This window comes from Patiria miniata, unplaced genomic scaffold (assembly GCF_015706575.1).
Source record: "Patiria miniata isolate m_02_andy unplaced genomic scaffold, ASM1570657v1 HiC_scaffold_20, whole genome shotgun sequence".
Lineage (NCBI taxonomy): Eukaryota > Metazoa > Echinodermata > Asteroidea > Valvatida > Asterinidae > Patiria > Patiria miniata.
This window is the reverse complement of record NW_024037059.1, coordinates 15,562,036-15,578,355: the sequence shown is the minus strand read 5'-3', so window position 1 is coordinate 15,578,355 and position 16,320 is coordinate 15,562,036. Positions and strand designations below refer to the sequence as shown.

Genomic DNA, 16,320 nt, shown 5'->3' with positions numbered 1-16,320 from the left:
TACCAATAGTCAGTTGGCTTGTGGTATAAATCAAGAGTACACAGTTGAATAGCCATTTGCCCCTACCTTTTTGTGGGTGGGGTTTTCCATGGGGAAATGGCAAAATAAACACAAAAGCAGAGTCCTTTAGGCTAAAAAAAAAAGTCTCCGGTTTCTGGTATGGAGCTTGCCCCAAAAGTGGTGCGGTGACGCGGCTTTTTTTTTTTTTTAACCTGTTTTTTTTTTTTTTTGGCTTCAAATGTCAGCTGATGACTGCAAATGGTGCCCGACTAAACTTAGTGCAAATATATGGGAGTCCAGAAAGGCCACATAAATCTTATTCTCGATCATAACCCCTTCTAAAAACACGTTAAAATTGTGCAGCAGCAGAATTCCAGTCAAACCAGTGAGTTTGGCGGTTTTGAAACATCATCTTGTATTGAAAAAAAAACTTTTTCATTTTGCCGACGCGCATGGCTACGGCGACGCGCGCGCATACCAGAAACCGGAGACTTTTTTTTTGTGGCCTTATCAAGACTTCTTGCAGTTAGCTAAAAAATTTAAGTTCAAATTACATAAAAACCACAACATTTGGGCAAACTACCTCTTTTGGGGGCGGGACACTATTCATAATTAGGGGGGGTGGGGAAATTAAAAATAACAAAATTACAATATCAATCCAAACCCATGTCATTTTTTTTCTGATTTTGGCCTTAGCAGTAAGCAGTAAATAAAAAAACACATTTCAATTACATTTCAATTTGATGAAAGAGTAAGTGCAGTTTTTCAGTTAAAAAAATTGTACAATTTTTGATAAAAACATTAGTTTTGATATGGACGAGCACTTTTAAGGGAATAACAGTGTGAAGAGCCAGTCTTCACTGCGTGATAATGAACGGGATGGGGGTGACCGCTGTTAATGGACTCAGACGAAGTCGAGGTCCATTAACAGCGGTCACCCCCACACCCGGTCATTATCACGCAGTGAAGAGCGGATCCTCACACTGTTATTCCCATTAATAAATACCTTTTTAACGAAATAAACAGTTAAAATGCTCCAATTTTGTGACTTTCTTTTGGCGATATTTCCAGACTTTTTTGTGTTCATGGGCCATATTTTAACTTATGCGTGGTACCCTGTCTCTTCAATAAGCATTGTTATGTAGTAATTCGTGTTTTCTCCCGAAATGAGTTCTACTACTGTTTATCAAGCCTCGTGTCTGTTCTTACAAGTTGTGAAAAACGGCACACAAAATGTTGGTTGTTTACAAGTTTTAATGCCTTCCAAACTCACAAGTTCGTCATGCAACTGCTATCCAATGATTAACAAAGTTCTGGAAAGTCAGTAGGTATAAGCACACATCAATTGACTGAATAAAACTTGGTTGAGGAAACTTTCAACGTTGGAATAAGACTTGCACAAAGCAGAATGAAAACGATAAGTAAAAGGTCACCAACACGTCACACTGCGCAAACGCAGCACAGCGAGAGTGAACTCCGGTGCCAATGGCAACCAAAACTTATTAACATACTTATTTGTATGGAACGCCTGTTGGAGCTAAAAGAACAAACACTTAATTATATACACATGTACATGTCACTACAGTTATATACACCACAGCCGGGCCCAGGCTGCGCTGGACAACGTCTTCATTGCGTACGCGTACGCCGTCCAGGGTTTGGAATGCTGCCGTAGCGAAACAAATTACAACAATGTTTTCATATTTTTACCCGATGGAGGAACCTGAAATTTCGTTTACATATTCCTTGTGTCCAGAATTACAAAGATGCTTGGTATAAAGTGTTTAAAGAAAATAAATCGTAGATCTACGCTTTCGTTGAAACATCCCCAGTATACTGCACGATGTCGTTTTCAAACTTCCTTATGCGCGCGCACCCATAGCATCTGTGTTGCGTACGCGCGCGTCAGTCTCACGCGAAGGTGGTTGAGCGCATATGCAGTGCTGTATTGTTACAAGCTGCCATATGACAAAATTTCTATTGTTTCAGCCACTGTGACCTTGACCCTTGACCTTTCGGCCCCAAATGCAATAGGCTTCTTAGGATTACCAAGAACAATACACAAACCAAATTTGAAGTTCATATGTAAAGTATTTCTCAAGTTATTGCGCTGACAAGATTTGTCCGGACACACACACCCACCCACCCACGGAAGGACAAGGCGGAAACAGTATGCCCCTTCGGCTTCGCCGCGGAGCATAAAAATATTTTAGATGTCGTTACATATAACAATAATAACCTTAAACTGAGGAATGCAATGAATATCTGTATTCTGTGATTTCACCTTCTCTAGAATAGAACATTCAAAAGGTATTACAGATGCAATGAAGTTTAATATATCAGATATCCTTTTGAGGCAATAGGAAAAGGATTATTATGTGAATAAAAAGAGAAACCAATGATTCTTCCAACATCACTTTCATTGAATTCATTTAGATATACTCACCGATTTAAACGCAGTCACTGTCATGACGAGAGAGTCCAGAAGAGCCATGGCCAAGACGTCAGAATCGATCCTCATGCCCCACAGGCATCCTGAGCCAGTTGTCAGTAGTTTGTGGAATAGGAAACACTCCAATGGCAAGTGATCAACAGGCAGAATTACACAGGTGTAGACAGCATTCGTCAAGACAAGGTTTTCTTATGGGAAAAACTCCAAGCAGCGATGGGTCGGAGACAAGGACCTACAACAAAGAGCCATTCTCTTGTAGAATCTGTTGACAAAAGAAATTAATTATTGTAATAAGGAAATGATTGTGAAATGAATATAATTTGCAGAGAATTTGGCAAAATTACCATATGCGAAGTTCACTAATTTTCCTCTGTATTGACTAACATGCCCCCAGATAGCAATTTCATGTCATCAAAGTCAATTTGAGCAGTGAGAAAATACAAGCATTTTCTTAGAAAACACGGAAAGATTTCCATATACGAAGTTCACTCAACACCCTGTGTACAAACCCTATGAGATTGGACTGAAAAATTCTAAGTGTTTTCTAAGAAAATGTTTGTATTTTCTCACTGCTCAAATTGACTTTGATGACATGAAATTGCTATCTGGGGGCTTGTTAGTCAATACAGAGGAAAATTAGTGAACTTTGTATATGGAAATCTTTCCGGAAATCTTTCCAATAATTTATTTTCTTGAATAAAAACCCCATACTAATTCCCTGAATGAATCAACTTCAAAAGATATACAACCTGTAATAATAATGAAACACCAAGATTGTTTCAATGCTTCAGCTCCTTATGTAATAGAAAGGCAGGTCAACGGAAGGAATTGACTTGAGAAAATATGCGTCCATGGCAACATTTTTTTAAGATAGTGGATATTTTGCCGGAGGTAATGACGGCAAACTAACGATTACTAAAGGTTTGCCAGCGGCAATCCATATCAACAGAGGGCGCTGTACTCTTTAAAATAGGGCTGAATTATAAGATGTATTAAATTCCCACCAAAAGTTGTGTAGCACGTTTGGTGTAATGGTTAAGCAAAGGCTCTAGTAAACGAGATGACTCGCATTCGATTCCGACCGCACCACATTTTTAAGTTTTTTTTTCTCATCCCCAAATAAATAAGAATATTCTTCTTTTATTATTTTAACATGTCTCAAACATATTTTGCAGAGTATTACATTTTCTTTTTCAGATTTGTGGCTCTGGAGGATTTTTTTTAAAAGGGAAATAAAGTCCGAAATTATAAAATGGTCTGAATCCCATCTTGTGAATACGAGGTAACAACGATAATTTTGGCATGGAGCCAGACTAAAACTTGTCACCGGAAAATGTTTAAGTACAAAAAAACAGTAACTGCGCATGTTCAGTGCATATCCGGCAAACTAACGTTTACTAAAGGTTTGCCGTCTCCGGCAAAATATACACTGCCTTTTTTTAAAGAGAAGATTATTCAGAAGTTATCATTTTGTTATTTTGTGCAATATCAAAAGGGAGTCACATACATATATTTCCACAACCACTCTTTGGACGCAATTTGTTTTTAGTTCACACGTACTTGAATTTGCAACAAAGGACCATATAATGATTTTACTGACATTACAAATGTTGAAAAAATATATCAACAGTTATATAATATTAAAAAAAAATCAGCTGTGCAAGTGCAACATTTTGCTGCTTTTTGTAAAAAAAAAAATTAATACAAAAATCTAAAAACATACATTGCGCAGTGTCATATTGATTGGGAAGTGCGAGGGGGAAACAAAAGTTACAGGGAGAAGAGCACAACTACAGTACATGCCCCCCTCAACTTGCTCCATGCCCCGCCCACCTCTCCAACGTGACCCCTCACCACAACCCAACCAGTGACAACTCCACTTACCATGACGTTCGATTTTTACACCTTTATTTACAAATCATTTCCAACTAACTAAGGCCCACTACTACACTCACCTAGTTTGCAAGCCATTAATTCATCAAACTATCAGTATTTGAAGGCTCAAAAACGTCATTTTCGGCATAAAATTGTCACTCAAAAGTGAAGACGAAACGTTTCAAATCTCCCTGCGTCGTCGAAAATTTAAATATGGCGGACACGGAACGAAATTCCACCTGGTTCCTGGCATGGCGCAAAGACACATAAATATACCAGCAGGTTCACGTATACCAGCGAAACACGTGCTTTTTACAAATTCAAAAGACTTCGGCGCGCGCACAGTCCTTGCTGGTAGACTTGCTTAAAGCCTTCGGAGACCGCTGCATTGCCGTGTTTGCAACGCGTCACATGGTAGATAATTATGACAGGGATGGAAAAGAGACTAAACAGACTTGAATAAATACAAAAACTTGATAATTATGCAAAATTCTTTTAAAATATATTTTTATAAAATGTTGGTGGAGACTAGCTGTGGTAAGCGATCGACGAGCAAGTTTATAATATTGCCATGTAAATTAAGCAAGGTTTTCCACAATATAAGTAAATTTTATTATCAAAAAATATCGTCTCTTTGTGGTTAATTTTGAACAATTTAATGTCTCTAACTTACAGCATTCCTATCGATACGGGAGAAATCTGAAGGGGGGGGGGCACATGTCGTTCAACCGATTTGGTTGCAGTAAAAAAAACCTTTACCGTTTCGTATTTCTTTGATTTCCATTCAAATACATCTTAGATTGGCATATTCTCTGAGTACATTACAGTCGACTCTCGTTAATACGAGCTCGGCGAGGACGTGATTCCTGTTAAAGCTGAGCACATTGTGCCAGTCCCGACCTAAGCATGAACATTCCTAATAGGAATAATTTATTTAATACGAGCCTTGGTAATACAAGATTTAAGTCATAACGAGCGTTTTTTTTTTGGCCCGGTTGCGTGAAAATGCATTATCAATTCATTTACAAAGAGCATTGTTTTTTTTTTAAAATAATGTCAATTCAAGGGCACCCATGGGGCACTTAATTTATTTATTAGAAACGCACTTTCGTCCCAATAATTTGAATATTTGTCAACCAATAATTTTCGGCCGAAATGAAGTTATTTTGGTTAGATGTTGCTGGTTTGCTTTGTCTTATTCAAGAACTGCAAAAAGTAAATCGCAAGAATTCAACCCCACCTCCAAAAAAAGGACTGAATTGCACTTATTCATATGACCATATTATTTGCCTACATACACGATACTTGGTGGAACAGAGGACATGCTATTTTTTTAATTCTAAATATAATATTTCACCCCAATTTCAAAACTGGTCAAGATAAAACTAAAATATATAAAACAGCAGTAAGTCATAAAGAACAAGATTGACAACAAATAAACACTATTTATAATTAATATAAAAACAGGCAATTTTCATTGCTTCTCATTTATTGCATTGGTGGCTTTTCATTCCAAATTTGCTTTTTTCTTCTCAAACACCTGCCCAAATTGCCCAACATCCATCATGCAGTACTTATCTGTGAAAAACCAAAAAATTTAAATGATTCAGGTTTAACATCAAACAGGACAATTTTCCAGTGCCAATCGACTCGACAGAGTCCTTCCCATTAAGGATTATTACATGTCTGAAATAGGTTGTTATTTCTGCTCAGTTATTTAGTCTGCAAATTTACACAGTTTAGGCATAATTCAAAACAAATAACATCCACTCTTTCACCACTGTCTTTATCAAGCATTAATTTGATCCAATCTGTGGTGAATTAAGGTCCTGTGTCTTTTCAGGTTTGTTTTGTTCCACACTAGTAGGTTTCAGTGGGAAAGAGGGTTCTGATGAAGAACAGTGAAATCTCAATAAGTCAAAACCTGTTAACTCAAAAACCCTTCTAACTCAAAGTAAAAACTTATTCCTGCCAATTGTTGTTAAATAGAAAATCCATTGGATAACTCAAAACTCTGCTTAAAGGGAATATACAACATTTGCAAACATCGAAAAATAAAACTACCAAGTTTTTACGAAATACCTTACTAGGATGTTGGTAAATGACAGTCTAAAGCATCCTGTAAAATTATGGCACCTGGTGTGAAGTCATTTTCAAGAAAATGGTATTTTTGTATACGTTTCCAACGGTGGTCGGCCGACCACCGTTGGAAAAACCTAACTATTTTTCAACTACTGCTCCAACTTTACTTTTTTCAGTCCAAATTTTGTTTGCTATTGGTTACATGTTCATGAATGGGTGCAGGCCAGCTAGACTGGTTCCCTTACCTTAAAATTTTCCGGCATCTATAAATTGATCCATTTTATCTTTAGTGGAGTCAAGGAACCAGACTACTTGAACGTTTTTGTTTTTCTTGGTTTCTCCAGCATTTTCGAACACAAAACTTCAAACATGTCAGTGTAACAACATTTGATCTATTATACTTACCCCACAAATCGTTCATTTCTGAAAATTACAGCAAAAGCCAATGATGTACATTCCCTTTAACTCAACATTTGAGCCAATTCCCCTGAGGTTTGACTTATCGAGATTCCACTGGGTTCGAGTCCAGCCTGTGGGTTGCTATGCATGTGTCCTTGGGCATGACACTTTGCCACAATTTCCTCCACCCCACTTTGGAATAAATGGACAATGTTGAGGGCAGCGGTTACTGCAATTTAAATTCAAAAATTAAGTTTAAAGATTGCTGTTTGACCTAAAATGGCAACATCTTGCTGTGCACACCTCAGGGAGTCATGATAATCTAAGAACTGTATATTTAATTTGATGAGGAGGATAACAACAATGTAAAGCTCTTGGATATTAGTAAACACATGATATAAATACCTCTTATTATTATACAAATATAACATGGTTTGAGGGTGGACAGTCGATATTCGCTCCCCGAGGTATTGGAAGTTGACAAACTAGTTCCCGAGGCGAAGCCGAGGGAACTAGTTTGTCAACTTCCAATACCGAGGGGAGCTAATATCGACTGTCCACCCGAAATAAACCATGTTATATTTGTTTTACTATACCTCATACATATTCAGTTGCCGAATTTTGTTTTGTTATTATGCACCTAAAACAAAATTCGGGGGAACTTGTACAGCTCACCAAAAGATTCAACTTCAATTACTAGTTCGGTTCGTTTGCAATATAATACAGTTACTACAGTTGTAAATACAGTTGTTTGCAATGTGTACAACTTTCTTTTGTACAGGAGACATCTTTACACGGTCTATACATTTTCTCCAGTACGGCATCATTGAGCTCTGGAAATTAACATTTACGCGAACCGTGCAACCATGCATCTCTCCTGTGCGATGTTCGCGCGTGCGTACTGCACCCGTGCGACAGTTCCTCGATTGCTCTGTAAAGCGCATGCGTAGTAGACTGTCGCACGGGTAACCCATGCGACAGTCTACTACGCATGCATATTTACAATGTGCGTGAATCCTCGTGCGCGCGTTTGGTAAACAGCAAGAATAACATCTGGCACGTGATGGTGAATTGACCAGTGAACGTTCGGCTCTCGATCATGAATATGTATGAGGTATAGTAATATTTATTATTCACCAAAGGGGAAGACGGCTGCCTAGAAACCATCAAGGGATGCAAGGGTGCAGTACATCCCTTTACTTTCCAGCAATGACAACATTTAAAACTGTGAGCAGATCTCACATTGTTGACAGCAGTCAAGTTTCACAGCATAAAAAGAGTCTACTGTCTGATTCAGTTAATGTTGTTATCACTTTAAGAGCACTCTTATCTTGAAGGGCATCTTGGCTTGAAAGAGTCACCTCCTTGTGATGTTGGTTGTATAATTAACCTCGCTGTGGCCTCAAGGTCATCATATCTTAAGAGGCACTCTCACTCTGAAGAGGATCTCAGCATGAAAAGTCTGCTGTCTGTTGAGGCATATTTGAGGTAACAGGACGTCATCTCCTTGTGAGACTGATAGTTGTTTAAGAACCTCACAATAGTCCCTTGAGGATTGACAAAAAAGCCTACTTGGTTTCCTCCACATCCATGAATGCCTCAATTTGTCTCCTTTAAAAGACACGCTCTCACACTGATAAGGTTCCTGGCTTGAATAGAGTCGGCTCTCCGGTGAGGCATATTATAGGCAACAGAAACCCTTTGCCTTGTGATGTTAGCTGGTTGTATAAGAACCTCGCAATTGTCACGCAGTCGTCACCTCTTGAGGACTGACAGGAAGGCCTCCTTGGGTACCTCCACATTACCAAACATCTTCATCCTCTTCTTGCCTTCTGACTGTCTCTTTAGGAGTTTCATTTTCCTGCTGATGTCACCGCCATACTAGAAAGCAAAATCAAAGAACTGTAAATTGTAAAATTCAATGTTTGGTTTTGCCTTTCTCTGAATAGTTTTACAAACACTGTATACTCATTAATGTTTAACAGCTTGCAAAAAGAAATGCGGTCATCAATGTCTTTTATCAAACAAACATGTGACCTTCAAGGACAAAACCAGTTGGTAGTCGCACAGCCTTATTTTGAGAAATAGCCTAAAATACAGCCTATAAAAGAATATTGATGAAAATTGAGAACTGAAAATAACTATAACTCCATCAGATTTTGTCCAATTCCCATATTCTATACATCATTGGAAAGCTTGTTCGGTGTCCTTTCAAACGAGTCCATAATCCCAGTTTTCAAAAATTGGTCCAAGTGACTGGTTTTGTGCAGGAGGGTCACATATGAACATGGGGCTTGCACTATAAAACCAGAGGATTTCTTTGTGGATACAACTTCTGTGGAAAAAAATGTTGTTTTTGTTGCTCCTTTTCCACTGCACTTGCTTCTCTACATAGTTTTAACCTTTTAACAGTGAGGTAACTTCAGTCAAATTTAAGGGGGCCTCATTGTTCAGTGGTCATCGTCTTCAAACAATAGACAAATTATGTTTTTCCCTAAACTCTGAGCCCAGGGAGGAGAGGGAGAACAGGCCAGGAGTGAAGAGGGGGGGGGGGGGGGGTAATTCCAATGTTCAGTCTTTGTAGTACGTTTTATTCAATTTATTTTAAATACTCATTGACGTTTTGATGTAATGACTCAATGTAAATTAACTTGTAATTCACCTTTTTGGCATGAGAGTCTAATGAAATACACCACAAAAAACAATACAGTCACTCACACATTTGGCCAGCACGTTCTTCTTCAGCGCTCTGATGTTCTCTCTAGCCACTATCTTGTTACTGACAGCAGCCTGTATAGCCACCTCATACAGCTGCCTGGGTATGGTATCAGCCAGCTTGGCACAGACCGCCTTGCCAACCTCTCGACCTTTGTCTCGGTGTATGATGGTGGCTAGTTCCTCAACTTCTCGGCCATTGAGGAGGATGCTGAGCTTGACTAGGTCGGCTGACTGGTAGCCACAGTCTTCGTAATCAAAGCTGAAAATGTCCAAATAGAAGGGATTCAATGTACAGAGCAACATAACGCATTTATCTCAATAAGCAGGAGAGCTTTTGAAAAAAAATGTAGTTGAGTCCATGGGAAGTCAAATCACATATATCCATTTAAAGTCAAATGTCATGTCAAATGTTCACAAATCACATGTCAAATGTTCACAAATCACATGTCAAATGTTCACAAATCCATTACGAATCAAATGACGCAATCAAAATCACAAACAAGGTTGCGAGAAACAAGGCATGAAGACTGATGAAGGAATGTCTTTGCGTCAGAAAATAGTTTGTGACTTTCTTTGACACTGCAGGACTTGTGATTGACTTGTGAGGACTTGTGAGCATTCAGTACAAATCTGACTTTTTCTCTTTAAAGTCAACTTCCTGCACATACTGTCCTGCAGATAATAATGAATCCTTCAACGTCTATCGGCAGTATCACAACGACATATACAAAAGTCATTTGGGAGCCCCGAAAACAAAAATTGTCATTGTTTACAAAATGTTACCAACCATAATGTCACACAATTTACTTTGCTGATGACAGGTTTTCAGCAGATTTTTGCTCAGAACATAAATTTGCTAAGCGTCATTTACTGCTAGCAGCTGCACGACAATCAGGCCAAGTCTCTTGATCTTTTACTGAATATTTAAACCAGTTTGCTCTCACCTTGCATATCCCGATGTTATTGACTTGAGTTGATCAAAGAAATCCACTACGATCTCATTCAGGGGCAGTTTGTACTTCAGCAGAACACGCTTGGTGTCAATGTACACGTACTCAACCTGCTCACCCCTCTTATTCTGAAAAGAAATGCAAACAATGTCAAACGCGGTTAAGTAATGAAAGTTATGATCACCGCTCTACTATAAAGCACAAAGGGTGTATGTGTGTGCTAACCAGTTGCTCATTTGCCAATAGCGTGTGATCCCCTGCAAAGTCGGGTGGGGGGCGGTGGGGGGGGGGGGGGGGATCTCACGCAAAAAAAAAAAAATTGGATAACACACTCACGAAGAGGGGGACAGGTGATGAAATAGCCTCCCTTGCATAGCAGACAAGGCAAAGTCTTACCAGAGTTCCAATCTGCTTTAATTTAGACTGAAGAAAAGTGATTGCAGCATATTATTCTGCTGAACGTCGCATGCATTACAAAACTGTGGTGACCACCCCCACGCGAACTTTGACCTGTCAACATTTCGCGTGTCGCTGGTACCTGTACATACTATGTTTTCCACCATAGACTTTTCGTTGGTTTACGAGCATGTGCGAAGGATGTCCCCTTCTTTCTAACGTCTTATCGTCGAGTTTACCTATTTTAGAAGTGCCAAGTTTTGCCAGTTTACATCATCGTCGTTCTTCATCAATTTCAAGTTTTTCAGTAGTTATTTAGTACTCGTCGTCTTAGTCCGTCCGTCAGTAACTTTGTGAATGTTTGTACATACACATTTGTGGAACTATCACCCGTTCTGTCTCGCGGTAGTCGAGGCAACATCGGCCAGCCGCCGTGCGGGAGAACAGTCCGACAGTGCAGGACACACGCATCGAAACAAGTTGGGGTGAGTGACACTTAAGTTAAACGATCGTGCATTCCCTAAAGTGGTGATCCAAAAACGTGCGATGACTACCACAAAAGCCGCAAAACCCAGATTCTGGAGCATCACCAGTCAGTGCAGTAGACTTGAAACTCCCACCGTACTGGCCCAACGACCCGGTGATATGGTTCGCACAAGTTGAGGCGCAGTTTCTTACCCGGGGTATCAAGTCGGAACTCACGAAATACTCGTACGTAATTGCGTCTCTACAACCATCCATTGCGCAGGAAGTAAGGGACTTGTTTAGTCAACCCACCGACTGATAACCCATATGTCAAACTGAAGAAGGGGCTCATCAAACGCACTAGCGAGTCGGAGCGAAAGCGCCTCCAGAAACTGTTGACAACAGGAGAGCTTGGGGATAAGAAGCCCTCGCAGTTACTTCGCACCATGGAACAACTCCTCGGCAATAACACACTGGAGCCTGCAATCCTGAAGCAGTTGTTCATGCAATGCCTGCCAACAAACATCCAACTGATCTTGGCCTCGACAAGCGAGGTCGACATCGCACAACTCGCTAAGCTCGCGGACAAAATCGTTGAAGTTTCCCCGTCATTAGCTCAGGCCTGTGCTGCCGTTCCAGCACCAGCACTTGTTGCTGCAGTCAAGCCATCCGCTGCATCGGAAATACAGTTGCTTCAAGCTCAAGTCGAAAAGCTCACGGCCCAAATGGAGTTGTTGGTGCACCAGAACCAGTATCAACACGGTCGGTCGAGGAGCCGCAGTCGCGACCAAAGCCAGCACAGACGCGATCGCAGTTCTTCCGCGTCGGGGGACAACCCTACTGATTCCTGCTGGTACCATTGGAAATACGGGGACAAAGCTCGTAACTGCAAGGAACCATGCAACTACACACGCAACCACAGTTCCAACACGGCCCAGGGAAACCAGCAGGCCAGCGGATAGGGGCGACTTCATCCACTGGCACACCCAATCAATGTCGCCTTTTCCATGTGTTTGACAAAATCACAGGCTCCAAGTTCCTCGTGGACACCGGTGCTGAGGTCAGCATCCTCCCTCCAATGCCACGAGACAAGCAGTGCTGCAGGAGTGATTTTGTGCTCGAGGCAGTCAACAAGACACAGATTCACACATATGACAATTGATTTGGGCGTACATGCAGGTGGATTTTCACAATTGCTGATGTACCAGTTGCAATTTTGGGAGCAGATTTTCTACACCATTTCGGGTTATTGGTTGACATGAAAGACAGAAAACTCATAGATTCCATGACTAGTCTTAGCATCCAAGGCATTGCAACAAGCACCAATGTTCTCAGCCCTGTTTTTGCTGGCCTATCCCCGAACACTTGATACACAGCCATTTTGGGTCAGTTCCCTGCCATTACCCGACCTTGCTTCAAGGATGCAATACCCAAACATGATGTCATCCATCACATCACAACGAAAGGCCCTCCTGTATCCGCCAGGCCACGGCGCCTTGCTCCGGACAAATTCGCCAAGGCTGAGTTCGACCACATGCTACAATTGGGCATCATCCGTCCCTCCGATAGTAGTTGGTCATCGCCATTGCATATGGTGCCGAAAGGAACACTGGGTGTTTGGAGACCATGCGGGGATTACCGCGCTCTGAACAATGCATCCGTCCCTGATCGCTATCCAATCCCTCATGTACATGACATCACTTCGTCTTAGCATGGCCAGACTGTTTTCTCGAAGGTGGATTTAGTCCGAGCATACCATCAAATCCCCGTGGAGCTGAGTGACCACTCCATTTGGCATGTTCGAATTCTTGCGCATGCCTTTTGGATTGCGGAACGCAGCCCAGACGTTTCAGCGTTTCATTGACAAAGTGTTGCATGGGTTGAATTTCGTATACGCCTACATCGACGATTTACTCATTGCCAGCCATAGCGACGAGGAGCACGAGTCGCATCTTTGGACGCTTTTCGAGCGACTTGATCAGTACGGTGTTGTGGTGAATCCCGCCAAGTGCGAATTTGGCGTGCCGTCACTACACTTCCTAGGCCACCAGATCGACCAGGACGGTATTCGGCCACTGGACACGAAGGTTGACGCGATCAAACGGTTCCCAGTCCCCAATTCAACCAAGAAATTGTACAAATTTCTTGGACTGGTCAACTTCTATCGCCGCTTCATACCCCACTGTGCTGCCTTGGCACGACCTCTGACCGACCTACTCGCTGGAAAACCCAAGAAGACAATCGAACTGACCCACACGGCAATCGATGCCTTCGAAGCAGTCAAGTTGGCTTTGATCAATGCAACTCGTTTGTCCCATCCTCGACCCGATGCTGAGTTAAGCTTGATGGTCGATGCCTCCGATTTCACCGTGGGGGAGTCCTGCAACAGCTGGAACATGGCATCTGGCGTCCCATTGCTTTCTTCTCGCGAAAGCTGCAACCTGCGGAGACCAAGTACAGCACGTTCGGCCGGGAGCTGATAGCGGCTTACCTTGCCATCCGCCACTTCCGCCATGTTGTCGAGGGTCGTGCATTCTCCATCTTAACAGATCATAAACCGCTGACACATGCACTCGCTGCAAGCTCGGATAGATACTCCCCCAGCGAGATCTGACAACTTGACTATGTGTCGCAGTACACAACTGACATCAGACATGTTCAGGGTAAACACAACGATGTCGCTGACGCGTTGTCATGCATTAGCCTGAACACATTCTCTGCCATGTCATCATCTCCCATCGATTTCCAGGTTATGGCCTAACATCAGCGCAATGATGAGGGCTTACTCCGTCACAAGCAGCAGTCGGTTCTTCAGCTACAGGACGTTCCGCTGGTTGCAAGCAAGGACACCCTAGCTTGTGACATGGCTTCCGGAACCCCTCGACCCTTCGTTCCCAAGGTGATGCGAAGAGCAGTGTTCGACTCCTTGCATTCCCAGTCGCATCCCGGAATTAGAGCCACTCTCAAGCTGGTCAGTGCACGCTTTATATGGCCCAACATGAACCATGATGTTCGTTCGTGGGCTAAAACCTGCATCCGTTGTCAGAAATCCAAGGTGCACAAGCATACCATCACACCACTAGGAACCTTCATCACCCCTGATGCCCGTTTCGACCACGTGCATATTGACATTGTCGGCCCACTTCCACCGTCCAACGGTCAGTCATACCTACTCACGTGCATTGACTGTTTCACAAGGTGGACGGAAACCATTCCGATCCCAGACATCACTGCCGAAACTGTCGCCAGAGCATTTGTGAGCGATTGGATAACAAAATATGGCACACCATCGACAATCACCACCGACCGCGGCCGACAATTCGAATCAGCCCTGTTCATCACCTTGACAACATTACTTGGCAGTCGACGCATCCGCACTACTTCGTACCATCCTATCGCAAACGGACTAGTGGAGCGCTTCCACAGACAGTTGAAAGCTTCACTCAAAGCACAGGATGAGCCCAACAGGTGGACGGAAACGCTCCCTCTTGTTCTGCTGGGCATACGAACAGTCGTCAAACGGGACATTGGGTGTTCGACAGCGGAACTCATCTTTGGAACTACATTGCGCCTCCCTGGACAGTTTGTCGCACCCGTCAATGATGCTGGGTTAGACCCAGGAGATTATTTTCATTGCCTCAAACGCGTCATGCGTCAGATAGCACCAGCACCTACACGACCGCACACTCGCACCACACAGCTTCACAAGGACTTGTTGTCTTGCACACACATTTTCGTCCGATGTGATCACGTGCGCAAACCACTCGAACCTCCGTACAAGGGCCCTTATCGTGTACTTGAGCGAGCAGATAAATACTATACACTGGACTTGAACGGCAAGAGCGACGCTGTGAGTTTGGATAGACTGAAAGTCGCATATCACCCGTTCTGTCTCGCGGTAGTCGAGGCAACATCGGCCAGCCGCCGTGCGGGAGAACAGTCCGACAGTGCAGGACACACGCATCGAAACAAGTTGGGGTGAGTGACACTTAAGTTAAACGATCGTGCATGCCCTAAAAAACCATTGCAAAAGAATGAGCAGCAATGAGTTGTAATTAAATGTATAATCATACAAGGATATAAATGGAAACATACCATGCACAAGCTGAAGACTTTGCCGATGTATTCATCTGGTGTGATGATCGTTCCAAGAACCAATGGTTCCATGTACTCTTCAACATGTTGTCTGTCTGGAAACTGCAACAAAATTGAAAGTTAAAAATCCCAAATGTTAATCGTTTAATTTCATAGGACACTCCATAGAAAGCTTACGTAGCTAGTTCACACCATACGTAATACAATTGTTAGGTTTATTCTGTGTACATTTGTTCTGTTACTGCTTACTACAGAATGAACAAGTGATCACACAGTGCATTTTACTATTCATACACTGAGGTGCCAAGTTCTAAATCCAACACAAAACTACAAACCAGGTGTTGCACTGCAGGAACTAAAGAATTCGAGTAGACCAGGGGCAGATTGCAATAACGTGGTCTTAGGGAGCGTCTCTTAGGGAGCGTCGGGAAAGTTTGCGGTCCCGTAAAACATTCCGTTGGAATGCCAGGCGTTCCAACGGAAACGTGCCATGTTCCCAATGCAACACGGGTGCGTTCCGCGCATTGAATGAGACGCACCGAGCTGCGGTCCAGCTAGAACGGGGAGGGAACACCGTGTTCCCGGCGGAACGCTGCACGGATGGGTATTTGCGGTCGGGTATACGTACGTACATCTTTGCGTAACTGCAGGACTTGGCGTCTGTGTTTATTCAAATGCTAGATTTTCTGACAAAGTGTGTATCGTCAATGGTAAGCTCCGCTTTTATCGTTTTCTTATTTTAGTTAGTAAAAGTATAAAATGGTACAGGTATTAAAAGTATTGTTCTTGCACCAGCATAATTTAACGTGAATACACAATCACCGCAGCGATTGCATGTGATGTGAGGTCGGGGCTACTGAAATTTCACCACAGAAACGACATTTACAT

General features: G+C 42.3%; 1 protein-coding gene across 1 annotated transcript in view; it reads right to left on the bottom strand.

Annotated features, from left to right (window-relative positions):
* Positions 1-7,842: 7,842 nt before the first annotated feature.
* The window catches only part of LOC119728307 (translation factor Guf1, mitochondrial-like), a 34,123-nt gene continuing 25,645 nt past the window's right edge, over positions 7,843-16,320 (bottom strand). The window contains exons 10-13 of the mRNA XM_038200497.1: positions 15,433-15,534; positions 10,471-10,604; positions 9,527-9,785; positions 7,843-8,689 (exon numbers count right to left, since the gene is read on the bottom strand). Coding sequence (XP_038056425.1) covers positions 8,564-8,689; positions 9,527-9,785; positions 10,471-10,604; positions 15,433-15,534 — 621 coding nt within the window. The 3' untranslated portion in view covers positions 7,843-8,563. The remainder of the gene's footprint in view (positions 8,690-9,526; positions 9,786-10,470; positions 10,605-15,432; positions 15,535-16,320) is intronic.